The sequence below is a fragment of the Neopsephotus bourkii genome, unplaced genomic scaffold (genome assembly GCF_033783945.1).
Source record: "Neopsephotus bourkii isolate Nb327-2 ecotype Australia unplaced genomic scaffold, CSIRO-AGI_Nbou_v1 NB_1638, whole genome shotgun sequence".
NCBI lineage: Eukaryota > Metazoa > Chordata > Aves > Psittaciformes > Psittacidae > Neopsephotus > Neopsephotus bourkii.
Genome location: NW_026902113.1, coordinates 2234711 through 2248870, shown reverse-complemented (window position 1 = coordinate 2248870; position 14160 = coordinate 2234711). Strand labels below are relative to the sequence as shown.

Sequence of the window (14160 nt, the reverse complement as noted above, 5' to 3'; positions counted from 1 at the left end):
TATGGGGTGGGGAGGATTGGGACTAGAGGAGCAACAGATGGTTTCCTGATCAGACAGAAAAATCACAAATTTCAGATTAACACCAGCCACCACAAATTCCTGGAATAAAGAGACAACAATCTGCTTTCTCAGTATTTTCTACCTAACAAGAATTTTGGGTGTCATAAAAGCTATCTATATTATAACTGTAGTGTACATCAGAATATACTGTATGCATACTAGATGCATGTGCATATATATATATATATATACATACATACATATATACCATAGGTCACTTTCCTCACTTTCCAAGTGGCAGCTTCTGTGGACAAGCTTCAGTGTAGAACACTGAGCTGAGTACTGTAAATAATGTTTATTGGGAAAGCAGAAGAGAAGACAAAATAAGAGGAAATGAGCGCAGGATTTGAAACCATTGTTTTTCTTACCCATTTCATTCCTTTCTAGATTTCCTTCTCAAGTTATTAGATGAAACAGAGTAACTGCTTTCTGTTGTTTAGGTTTCATGGAATATTGCTTAGGTATTTATGTAAATTCCTGTCTGTAAACTAACAGCATATGAGTTTTAAGTTTAAGATGATTATTGCTGTCAAAAGATAAACCATGTTAGAAGACTCTATTGTGGAAAATGAAGTTAGAATATCAAGATAATGGTTCATTTCTTCATGGGGTTTCAGTCTCGTTTAAATTTGAAAAATTAATTTTGGATGAGCTGCCTTATCCTCCATTTGGTTTCTCTTAATTCCCTAATCTGGGTATCAGATTTTATGGATCTGTAATAAAGACCTCATGCACTCCTCTAGTCCATGTTTACATTTAACACAACCTCATAACAACAGCAAAAGAACTTTCCTATAATAGAATGACATGTACTTCTGATAGTAAAAGATGTGCTGAAGCAAAGACTCAACTGTATGGGCTTTAAAACTGCATGGAAATACCATGACACTCTCATATTGACAGCAAATTCTGCCAGGAGATAGTAGTTTAAATTCACAGCCCAAATAACCGCACATTTCCTTGAAGACTTCCACCATGAGAAGGTACATGAAGGTAAAAGCAACTCTGTCTGGTCTGTACTGCTCTTACAACAGAATCAAGACATACTTAAAGCAGACAAAGTGAAGCAATTCTGGACTCAATAAATGAAAATTCTTACTTTTTGCTCCACAATTAATCTGGTAAGTATACTCTCCAAGGGCTTAATCCCCACCTTTTTTATCAATGAGGACCATAATCTTTCAGATTTTGAAGAAATTTCTACCTAATCCAGACTGAATTTTTAACTCTGATGAACTAAAAAACTAAAAATTCCATCCAATTTCAAGGATGGCTTATCCTGACTTAACACAGACATGCTGATAAGAAAAATAGATAGTAGCTATTGTTTAAGTGTTAGATCCTCCCAGGAAGCACAACTTCCAGTGGTAATTTTGTGTCATATGGCAATTCCCACCTTGAACTATGAGGAAAGGAGCTTTGCCAAATTTTTTTATTATTGAGAATAAGTGTGCTACCTTACAAAAATAAACCCAAACTTTCCAAACATCAGGAAGGAAAAGCATGATAAGAGACAAAGAGACACTGATGAAAAATGCCTGGTTTAAAACTTCTGCAAAGAGATTACAGAAATCAGGAAGCAAGAAAAATGACAAGACTTTAATGTCTAACTTTATGTTTCAAGGGCTACGATACCTTTCTCCAAATATGATCACATCTTCCACTATACACTAGCAAGCACAGAAGTTTAGCAGAGCACAGCTACTGAAATCCATGTAACTAAAAGTAACAAAACAAAACCCAAGGCTTTTCTCTATTTCGTTGTAGCTAAAGCACTGTAAATGCAGTGATACTTTGTCCTCTGCATCATGATTTGGAGCATATTAGCTCTTTATAGGATTAGGACAGGGAGATGGTAATAAATGCTCCAAATTCCCCATGAAAACAGAAGCTATAATGAAACTATCACAGATCCAGTAACAGTCTCCCCCCCCAACCCCCATGGGTTATGCCATTCAATCCCTATGCAGTTTTTAGGGACTGCTCCCCATGAACAGATTCCCATGAAAAGCTCTTCCTTTGCTGGCGATATAACCAGGCACACGCAATTCCTCTGATCAGTCTTTGGGTCCTGTCACACTATAAAGGCAGGACAGACCAGCAGAAGAGGCCAGTGAGTTCCATAGTAATAATGGAACCTCCTGCCTGAGCAGGCCTCAGATACAGACCTCAGGTGCCTCAAAGCACAGACCAATATGTAAACCATGTAAGGCAGCAAATCAAAATCTGAGCTTAATCAAAGCCCAAAGCTTCACAAGACATGCTCCCAAGTACAATATAATATGTACATACCGTATCAGGCAACTGGAATTTTAACCCTAAAGTATTTTAATCTTGCAAAAGTTAATGAGCAAATACAGCAAGTTATTTTATGAAGGCTTTTTTCTAAACTTTCTAAATGTAAAGCATGAAATGTAGGGCCACTTGCAGGAATAAAAATCCTTTTCCCTATTACAGAACTTTATTGAAGCAAACCTTTGACAGCATAGGTATCTAAATCCAGTTACAAACATTACCATACTCAAGAATTCTTTGGTATAAAAGTAGCTATTGTGTCACAAATATTTAAACAAACAAGTATAAGCCTTATACAAAAGTTAAAACAATACTTTCAGCCAAGACATCTGCACTTTCCACTCCTTTTCAACAAAAACCTACAAAAAAAGCTACACGTTTATACAAACTAAGGCTTGCAAGGAAGTCAGGTTATCTAGAATTTCCAGATTCGCTGTGAGCACTTGTCAAACACAATACTTGGAGAGATAACCTTAAGACACGCAATGTTACACAATTTAAATAAATCCAGTTACTTGACTTAATACCAGTAAATTGTCACGACCTTTTCATGCAGAACCTCACAAAGACAAGTAGAAAATTCTAAATGGAGCAAACAAGGGCAGAACATTTCCTAGAGTCCTGAAAGACTTTTAAAGTTTATAATGGCTCTCTATCCTACCATATGTTAGTAAAAACAAAATAAACCTACAGAAAACAACTTTTCAAATACCTCCACCATACTTTTAAAAGTTCATTAAAGAAACATCTGCAATGTACCTACCCTATGTCAGAATTACCCTCTTCTGCTCTGATTATAAAAGCAGCGAATATTTTGAAAACATATAATTCAATATGGAAATTTACCTACCTTCTGCAGCACGAGTTCTTCAACCCAACAGTTTTCAAAAGCAACACAAGCAGAGCTGCAGCAGAAAAAGCCCACTCTAGACTTCTATTACTCTATAGCACCTCTCCCAAAATGCAGCATCACAAAATGATAGCAGAAACATTTTAAATCTTCTAAGCAATTTCTTCTATTTTATTAGGAATATGGGACTGAATGGATCGGCCTGGCAGTCACTTTCTCTCACAGCCCACTGTACCAAAACCTTCCATAAATGAGTACATCACTTTTCTTGTCTCTCCCCTGCTTTTACACTTCTGTGAAGGAATGGGGGCTTTTAGGACTAGTGACAAAAAATCTTTTATTTTCACCATGTTCTCACAGAATAAAGAGGTACCGTTTCTAGACATGTGGCCATTAAGAAATACTGCATCTCCATGCCACTGCAAAATAGGGTTTAAAATTATCATATTCACTAAACAGAAATCAGCCTCTGATGGAGCGACAATGCCAGCAACCCTGGGGCTGAGCTCCATAGCTGCATAGTTCATCAGGGTGTGAGGAAAATTATTCAACACATGATCTTTTGTTCAACAGGTACGAAGTGATCTTTAAAGTGCTTCTGGAGACCTACTTTTGACACCCTAGGAGCTTGAATTGGTGCCCATTGAAACTAACAGCATAACTTCCTATACTGTGAAAGTCCACTTAATCCAATTAATCTTTACCTTAACTAAATTAACCGTTAACCTTTCACTTGGACAGATCAGACTTCTCAGGAGTTCACTGATACCCAATCCCACTAGAAAGAATCACAGTATAAACTGACTATGAACACAAGTCTTTCTTTCTGAGAAAACAATGGCTACTTGATGCTCAAGTTTTTTGAACAGCTGAGTAACAGGACAATGTGGGAAATAACATACTGCATGTTGCCCAGTGGTTAAGCTGCAAAAGTAATATTCAATCCTAGCATTCCATAAACAACGAGGTTAGAATTATGACTACATTCCATACTTGCCAATCCACAATTCTTCAGAGGCACATCCATATTTTAAATGAAATGAAAAAACCCTGATATTTCAATCTTTCCAGCTGTACAAACCTTATTTGTGTGTGGCTCTTTGCAGGTGCTGAATTAGCAGAAATAAAAGCTATGTGTTCAGAATACAACTGAGAGTCATTATTACTGTTTATCTGATTTGTAAAATTTAGTGCATTTATTATGTGAATGGTGAAACACTTTAATTAGGAAAAATATCATCAAATACTTAAACAAATGTTAGGTTTGCCATAATTGCTTTGTTGAATTTAGGCCTAGAAAGGGATCAAGGACTTCCTGTGCTTAAAACTCTAATCTCTACTAAGGATTTTGATTTTAGAAAGTACAAATCCTTCATCTTATTTGCTCAAACCTGCAGATGAATATCTCAAAGCTGAGTTGATCAAACCACTACCTGTTTCTGAAAACAAGTGCCTGTTGCCCAGGAGATATACTAACTTGACAGCTCTAAAATGTTACACCTTTTTACCAGAAGTGTATGATATGCAGCAACAGTACATATCAATTCTTTTCAAACCAACTCGGTAAGACAATTCTCTAGTCCTCAGACCGTCGCCCCACAGGCATTCATACTTCCACTGAGATACCCAACTCTAGAAACAACAAAGCTAAGTGATAAAAGAGGGAAGAAGCAGCATGTTGAAGTCACGGAATGAGAACAATAAACTAGAATGCATCTAGGCTAGGCTGGACAGGTGACACACTGGAATAGGTTGCCCAGGTAGGTTGTGAATGTTCCATCCCTGGCAGTGTTCAAGGTCAGGCTGGACGAGGCCTTGGGTAATATGGTTTAGAGCGAGGTGTCTCTGCCCATGGCAGGGAGGTTGGAACTTGATGATCTTAAGGTCCTTTCCAACCCTAACTATTCTATGATTCTATGACAGGGCCTTAAGCAACCTCATCTACTGGGAAGTGGCCCTGCATACAGCAGGGAGGTTGGAACTAGATGAACAGCCCAAGCCATTCTATGATTCTATGATCTACAAGAGTCTAAAACATCAAACTATTAATGATGGACAAAACAGATACTTCATCTTCATCCATGAGTGGCATGGACTTGCTTTCTCATCTACTCAGTTGTTCAGATCAAATGGTGACTCATTTAATCTCCTAACCAGAATGCACCAGGACAAACCAAACCTATTGCTGTCTACTGCCTGTCTCAATTACTTCCTGTAAACAGTATTTGCTCCAAGGCAAGTGGCAGTCTGAGACACCAAACTTTGCAGTCCAATAAAATAGAACTAGCATGAATTTTTGACTCCTGTAGAACACCAGGTTGTAAAATGAAGTGACTCAGGAGATCTCTTACTACTTCCAGCTACTTCTGCCACGGAAGGAGGATAAAACAGAGAGTAGTAACTGCATCAGCCACCCCAGTCTGGTTTTTTTTTTTGTATTTGAATAAGCATCTTAAGGCAAACAGGGAATGAAACATGCAAATTCTAACAACCTCCTGATATGTATCTTGGAGAAGAAAAAACTAGGTCTGTGTTGTTGATCGTATTCAACCTTTCCCTCCTGCACAGATAAAAGCCTATTGCAACATCACTATTTCCTGCTTTGTCAGCCTCATTTGACCTTCCACAGCAAGGACAAGGGCTTTGGGCTGGACCAACAGAATATCAGCCTTTTCTTTCTGGTGCAGGTGCTATTCTGAAGCTTCCATGAGATCGGAGCACCATCATAAAATCACTCATTTCTTGCAATCAAGATACAATAGTGGTCTGGAAACAGGCGGCTTTTGTTTAAATATGCAACAGGAATTAAAAGATAATGGTAGGTGCAGATTTAACAGATTTTAAACAAATACTTTAGGCATTTCACACCCTGATTGTGCTGAGCTCCTCCCATAATTTGTTACTGTTTAACTTCTGTAGATGAAGTTATTCCAACAGGAATACCAAAGATTCAGATTTTACAAGTAGCTTATGCAAGTTGCTCTGAAGGTCATCTAAAAAGTTAATCTTAAAATTCATTCTTCCTACAGGAGAAAAAGCAGCTGACAAATCTAGGCAGGCAATTACTGTGGAAAAGCAGAACACAATCTTACTATGCAAATTCACTCTCAGTTGCAAATAGCTTTCTACCTTAATTCAGGACTCAACCATTCCCCACCCATCCAAAAGAGCCACCTTTGGTAAACATGCTTGTCTCTAATATGCTCCACAAGGTCAACAAACTCAAGCACTACAAAGTTACTGGGATGTTGCCTATGCTAAAAAAAAAATCCACCCCCAGAATTACACCCTCAAGGTGGTGTCAAGATCCTCCTTTCTGCTTGGTTTGGATGAGGCAGTATGAGCTGAGCCACTGGAATTCAAGTTAGATCTATTTGGTATTTGGCAATTCCATTCAGAAACCTGGTTACAAATGAGAATTTGATCCAAAATAGGTAGAATATTAAAACTAAAAACAACTTCCTTGAACATCAAAGCTAACCTCAAGTAATTAAGGAGATGACCTGTAAGATATCCAAGTGATTCAGACTGTAAAAGGCTCTAGCATTTAATTTATAATTCCAAAACAGCCAGGCAGATCAAAAAAACACTGCACACTACAAACAATAGAGATACAGTGGCTTCAAATCATGACTAGCCTAACAGCTACTTTCTGAGGTTCTTGATTAGGCTCCAAATGGCTCCAAGAGTCTCCTAACTTGGAGGCTTCAGTGTCTACAGACTGATTTGCCAAGATTTGCCTTGACATACTTCAGTCAGGCATAAAGCTCTTATAAATCCTTGTTTCTTTTCTGCTTCATTTTAACAGAGCATTGCATACACTGTACCATTAAAAAAAAAAAAAAAAGAATTTAACGTCTCTTTAATGCCAATTAACCTCTTACATTGGGAGGAGGAGAGAAACTTACTTATTTTTTCTCGTATTTATGTATTCTTATACACAAATTTCCCAAGACAGATCTATTTGCTGCTTTGAATGACAGGATGTTTGCCTTCTGACAGGCTCTCCAAGAGGGTAGAGCAGCTGCTAGTTCATAAGCACTGTGCATGTGGATGCCCAGTACAAGCAATAGACAACTGAGCTTCTGGCACCACTGCTCAACTCAAACAAGAGAGCTTTATAAACACAGCAGTGGACTCTAGTTAAACAACTACTATTAAAGGTTTACCTTTCTTTTATTTTGCTGATGGTTTTTGGGGGGGCAGGGGGCTTTGTTTGGGTTTTTTAGGGGTCATCTGTTTTCTTTGTTTTTTTGCGTTTGTTTGAGTTTTTTTTAAAGTTCTTTCTCCCCTGTACATTTTAGTTGATTTCTCAAACAACAGTTCAGTGAAACTAACTGCTGTATACAACATAATTGCCTGGTATGAGTTAACAGTTCCGTAGATGACTGGTTGCTAGACATTTTAATAATCCCGTGAAGAACTTGAGATGAGAGTCAGCAAAGATCACATGAGCCACAACTGCTAGCAGCAAGAGAAGCACTCAGTTCCCACATGCAAAGGTACCACATTTTAGACCTTCTGATCTATTTCTTGTGGCTCAATTAATAATGATTTCACAGATCATAATACTCTTATTACATTCCTAAATCAATCATCTGGTGCAACCTGGAATATCTGTCATAATATAATTCTCTTCAGGGGAAAAAAATAATAATTCAAACCCAGCAGTGACAGAGTGAAATACACACGCCTTTCAGGGCTTTTTCCTAAATAGAGCACACTAATAAGACATAGATACTAAAGTAAAATGCCAGAATACCCGAATGTACCTGTTTGCCTTCGTTTCTTTGAATTTTTAAGAGCATGGTCTTACACTGCTTATATTAAAGCTCACTGATCTATAATCAGCCATAATACAAAATATACAAGAACTTGTTAGAAAAAGAAGAAAGGATTCCATTCAGCTAAGTAATAACATTTATTGCTTTCATCTTTATCAACCATAATCCAGACAGTGCAAAATAAAAGAGGATAAATCTAGGGAGATTGCTGGAATCAGGTGACAGAAGCTGGATCATATTAGGAAAAGAGGAGCTAGGCAGACCCTGTCCCTGCAAAATATATGCCAGCACAGTGTTTACTGAGGAAAAAAAACACTTGTTCATTAAAAAATGGTTTTGCACCTACCCCATCTATGTAACATTTTGTTACCATTAAGGTTCAAAATACAGAATCATAGAATAGTTAGGGTTGGAAAGGACCTTAAGATCATCAAGTTCCAACCCCTCTGCCATGGGCAGGGATACCTCACACTTAACCATATCACCCAAGGCCTCGTCCAAACTCGGCTTGAACACTGCCAAGGATGGAGCATTCACAACCTCCCTGGACAACCTATTCCAGCGCCTCACCACCCTAACAGGAAAGAATTTCCTCCTTATATCCAATCTAAACTTCTCCTGTTTAAGTTTTAACCCATTACCCCTTGTCTTGTCACTACAGTCCCTACTCCCTGTCTTGTCACTACAGTCACTACTCCCTGAAGAGTCCCTCCCCAGTATCCCCATAAGCCCCCTTCAGATACTGGAAGGCTGCTATGAGGTCCCCAGAAAACTCACACTAAGGATGTCAAATGAATGACCTCCTTTACATTCATTCATTATCAATAGAAAGTATTTAATCTTTGTGCAAAATATTAATGCAAAGGGCAGTGACAGTAACTGTGCACAAGGTGGTATGTCCAGTAACATCAATGGCAGTGTTGTCATGTCTTGCCTATCTCAGACCGAGGAAAGCACGGTTGTTAGTAAGATGGGGGAAGCAACTCAATGCTCTCTCAGAGAAAGGGTAGATACATCAAACCTTCAATGCTATGCCTTTTTAGTCACTCATCTTAATTTTGCTTTGAAGATGTCACTTTCTGCATAACTTTTCAATTGCACAAAGAAATTACGGCTTGGATGAATCACATGCAATTGGAGCTAATATCCATGCTGAACGATCAATTAGCATGGCCCCCTCAAATATTATGGCCCTTGCATTGCTGCAGATCACATGCTGTCACATGCATTTCAAAACAGAGGAAGAGACAACATTGGCAATTGTTACTAGCTGCTTATTTTTTAAGGAGAGCAGCTAGTAAAGCTTGGGAACACTGTTTCCCAAACCCAATTTGCTGGCAAATATCTGTAAATCTGAAAAAGCTTTTGAAGCATGAATACTTTGATTTTCACAGTTTAGAAAAAGAAATGAAGTTGTGGATTATTTGAGGAACAAGACAGTCTGTTTTTTAAGAAAGCAAGGGGAATAGCTTACAAACCATGCAAAAAATGTCTTACTCTAAACTGGGCATGCTATATCTGAAAGTGACTATTTAAATGAATCTGGGTAACTTGCAGCCACATGGAAAGATTAGCTAAAGCGCATTATAAACCCACAAAAAGACATACAGATTTTTCGTCAAAGAACACCATTTCTATGAAAAAATAAATATTTGTAAACAAAAAAGAAAAAAATCAAAGGAATTAACAGAAAAAAAAATCACTAAATCAAAATAAATATCAAGGACACTATTATAATTCTGCTTGAGCGTGTCACGGAACTTAACGGAAATTACTTCTCATGTATTTTGTGTAATGGGTGTGTTGGAATAAGTGAGTTGTATAAAGAGAGCATCTAAAAAGGCACAGGTTACAGGAAGTGCAAACAGAACTGGATGCTGTTAGTAGAGCTCATGTTGACAAGAAAGGCCAAAAAAATTATGTTGTACTTAGCTACTGAACAAGACCTTCAAATCTAGTACTGCTTCAAAAAATGTTCATAGAGCTGTCAGTTCCAAATACTTATTACTGGTAAGCAAAAATAAATAAATAAAATCCTACCCCCCTCAAATCAGAAATAATCACATGACAGAAGCCTTATTCAGAGTGAATTTCCAAAGCTAAGGCAGATTAGGGTAGATTTCCATTGCTAAGCTTAAAAGAGAAATGTATTTTAAAATCTTCAGAATATAGTTCCTGAATGAAGATTCTTTATATACAGTGGTTTTGTACAAAACTTATCAAGTCAGAGTATCACTGCACAGACAGCAGGATTCATCTTTATAAAGCTGTCTTTGATGATAAGCAAACATTTAGCTTGCCGGGGCATGTTAAAGATACGGATAAATTCTAGGTCACTGCTCTAAGGAGATAAAAAAATTGAGCCTTACCATATAGAAGCGCACAGTATCATTCAAGCTGTTAGACTTGAATTTGATTCCTGTCAGTTTACCTTTTACTCTTACAAGCTTCTTTGATGTACATAACAATCCATCAGGCAATGTGTGCTTTAGAAGCTAGAAATCCCTTCTTTGAAGCTCTAAGTGAAATAAATCAGCTGTCAAGCTTCAGGAACTCTGTTTTTTCCTAAGTAGATTTAAATGCCTGCTTAATGTTCAAACCATAAAATGTCTTTTCTTTGGTGCATTTAGGTTGCAAGCAAAATGAAAGTTGTCTTTGTCCCTAGTCACCTCATTTTAAATGCAACCCCCTGGATCTTTACAAAAAGTTATTGACCAAACGCAAGACATTTCACTGAGATAGCACAGATTTAGTTAAATGCATAAAATATGTACAAGCGAACTTTAACAGCCAAGAAATAAAATGCAGAATGCGGAAGAGTGCACACAACCCATTCATTTTTTGCCTCTTTCCAAGCGTAATATACCTGAAGAATGTATGGAGTTTCATGTCTGAGCAGCAGCAGCTCAGATTGGTTTCACTCCCTTCTGTACGCCAGTAAATGTCCCCTCCCACCCCTCTTCCAAAGTTTAATGGAAGACAGTGACCAAATTCCAACCACCTTTGTTCACAGTCTTCTGACTATCAAAGCATTGTGGGGTGAGAACAGGGCAAACCATGCCAGTGAAAGCTAGCAGCTCAGACTTTTGATCTATGACTTATAACTCAGGAAATGGTACATATTGAAGGGAGAAGAGACTTGAAAATAGGTTATAATAAGATATATGCTTGAAAGAACCTAAATCTGAGTTTCCTCTCTGCCTTGTGCAGATCTTTTTAAATAATACTAACAAGTGCTTTGTTCCCTCTTGTACTGCCAAATTACTTATTTTTAGGAACTACTACTCTTCAAAAACTGTCTTCCTTCCTCTTAGATGTTTTAGGAGAGACATGGAGGCCATGTGGTATGTAAGGCTCATGACACTGAATTTAGCCATTCCGAAGACAGATTATAATCCAAGTTTCTCATCAACAGGAGCTACAGCACTCCAGCTGCTGTGCTACTGCCCTAATGCATCACTGCAACTACAGCAATGCTTTGAAGGAAAGGGGGGCTGAACTTCTGAATCCTGGAAATGTTTCCAGGAATAGTCTGCTGAGGGAAGAATATTTTGATGATATTAGAGACTTACACTCAAGACAAGATGAGCTGTTCAGTTCTGCTAATGCAGAAGTTCTGGGTGTGCACAGAGGGAGAACATTAAGCAGCTAGTAAATTTTTGTGCCAAAAGTTCAGGCAACTATACACTTAGGAATGCACAAGTTGTAAAGAGCATACTAACATGTTTTAGCCCCTTAAATACTTCCTGTGTCTTACTAGGCACTTCAGTGGTTTTTGCAGATCTATGTTATTTCATAGGAAACTCATGTACCTTTTTGTATCTCACTGAAAACTGGCTGCAAATGAAACAAGAGCAGAATTTAGAAGATTCACAGTTGAATCAGTTGATGGACTACTGCTGAATACTTTCCCCTACCAAGCTATGGCATAAAGATGTATTTTTTTTGACATGTATTTTTAAAGTCTTGTATGACTTCTACTTACTCAAGTTTTTCTATTTTTGTTACACGCTCCATTAAAAAAACCAAAAGGAAATCAAAACCTGTTAACTGCCCCACTATATTTGTGATATTATATGCAATATATAGGAAACAATACATTACTGCAACCAGAGCACAGAAAGAAAGTACTTACCAATATTAATTTCATCATCAGTTTCAGCATCTCCAATACACTCAAACTGGAAATCTTGTAAAGACTGTGAAAATTTTTGCACTGCCATGGATAAATCTAGAATTCAAGAACAAGGGGGAAGGGAAAGAAGAAAATCAGAATTACTGCACTAGGACTTCACTAGAAGAAGGCTTCATGCATTTCTGCATAAATCTTTTTTTTCTCTTCACAGAGTTTCCTTCCTAGTACATTTCTGGACAGTAACTTCATTCAAAAATCCCCATTACCGTTTCAAAAGCAAAGTACCAGAGATATTCCAGAAACCTATGAAACACACTGATACTTGATTTCAAACATTAATAAAGGTAATCCAGTAACAACTGAAGAACTGTTATAATTCTTGAAAAAGATGAAATTAGGATAAGAAATAAATGTCTAGTGGTAAATTGCATATGTAAGTAGATAAGGCAAGATTATCTTGCAGATTAAAATAAAGCTCGTGACAGTTCATTTCATGAACATGAACAATATCAAAATAATACATTCTAACTAGTCTAATACTCTAAAACACTATACAGTGTTACCTAAAAGCTGTGTAAAAATAAATTAATGTGAGAAAAAAATAAACACAAGTGCTTGGCAATCAACCATGTTATCCATGGATTATAGCACTATTCTCACTTGAATTACACAGAATGGGCTTCTGGATCAAAGAAATGTCAAAACAACCCAAACTTCATAGCATAAAATTTCATTAGAATGGTACACATTCCAACAAAAAATAAGTAATATCACTAATACAGAATATCAGGGGAACCACATGAAACTATTACTTTCTTTTTTGGGCATACTATTGGCAAATGCAGAGATGAATGTGATAATGAATGAACTCAGTCAATACTTAAACCCACTACCAGCCAAGCCCAGATAAGCCCAGGAAAACAGCAACAATTCTCTGTGTCATAGAGGATGTATCTATCGTATCTATTCTGAAGCTGCAAAAATTGGCAATTAGGATTCTGATATCTGCTAAATCTAATCAAAGGTCACAGTAAAGATAAATTAGGAACAAAAGCCAACTCATAAATTCTGTTTTAAAAGCATTATGCATCTGTCTCCTTTCCTGGGAACACTCAAAAAACGCCTGGACATGGTCCAGGGCAACCAGCTCTGGGTGGCCCTGCTTGAGCAGGGGAGTTGAACCAGATGATGTTCAGAGGTCCCTCCCCACCTCAGACATGCTGCAAGTCTATGATTTCCTTAAGCTTCTCTTACTGTAAAGGCATAAACACTCATTTGCTCAATGGTGGACACAAAATTAGAAGGCTGACGTTTTTCCTGTAAGGAATAAAACCCAGCATATAAACAAATTGGCCTAATGCTCTAAACACAAAGTGTGATTTAAACTTGAGCAATCTCAAACAGTAAGAACCACCCACTATCTTAAATGAGGTATGGGTTGAAAATCTTTCAAAGATTTCTAAGAATCCACACAATAAGATGACTAATTTCTTTATTTTTCAATTAAAGGTAATCACAATCATGTGACAGAATCTCTACCAGGATTTTGTCCTACCACTCAGTGCCTGCTGCCTTTGTATTTTTATATGCAGCTGCAGAGTACATCAGTCCAACAAGAACCAGCAGTCTTTAGGCAATACACAGATTTTCTTTTGTATTAGTAAAGGATTTCATGTGTTTATCTGATAAATAACTAGGTTATAAAGAATCAGGTAAACAAAATCTGTATCTTTTTGATTAAAAGCATGTAAAACAGGAAACAATGCTCCCCAGAATTACTCCATCCTTACTGAACATTTCCTACTGTGCTGTAAATGAAGACTATATTATTAAATGCATTACCAAATTAGATGCTAAACACAAAGTGTACTACTCTTTGTGTAGACGAAAATGAGATCTTCAGAAGATGAACCACTCCCTTTTAGGCAAATACAGCAGCATCTTTGGTGTCTAAGTAACTGATTGCTCTACAGCTGTTAGAAAGACAAACTTTAATTTGTTCACAGCAGGATGCTTTCAGTTTAAAGGGAAGAAAC

At 37.4% G+C, this 14160-nt stretch overlaps 1 protein-coding gene across 2 annotated transcripts in view; it reads right to left on the bottom strand.

Annotated features, from left to right (window-relative positions):
- ARHGAP42 (Rho GTPase activating protein 42) overlaps positions 1-14160 on the bottom strand; it is a 159923-nt gene that overhangs the window by 109598 nt on the left and 36165 nt on the right. For both annotated transcript variants that reach the window (XM_061374435.1, XM_061374434.1), the window contains exon 2: positions 12125-12220. In XM_061374435.1, the coding sequence (XP_061230419.1) occupies positions 12125-12220 (96 nt within the window). The remainder of the gene's footprint in view (positions 1-12124; positions 12221-14160) is intronic.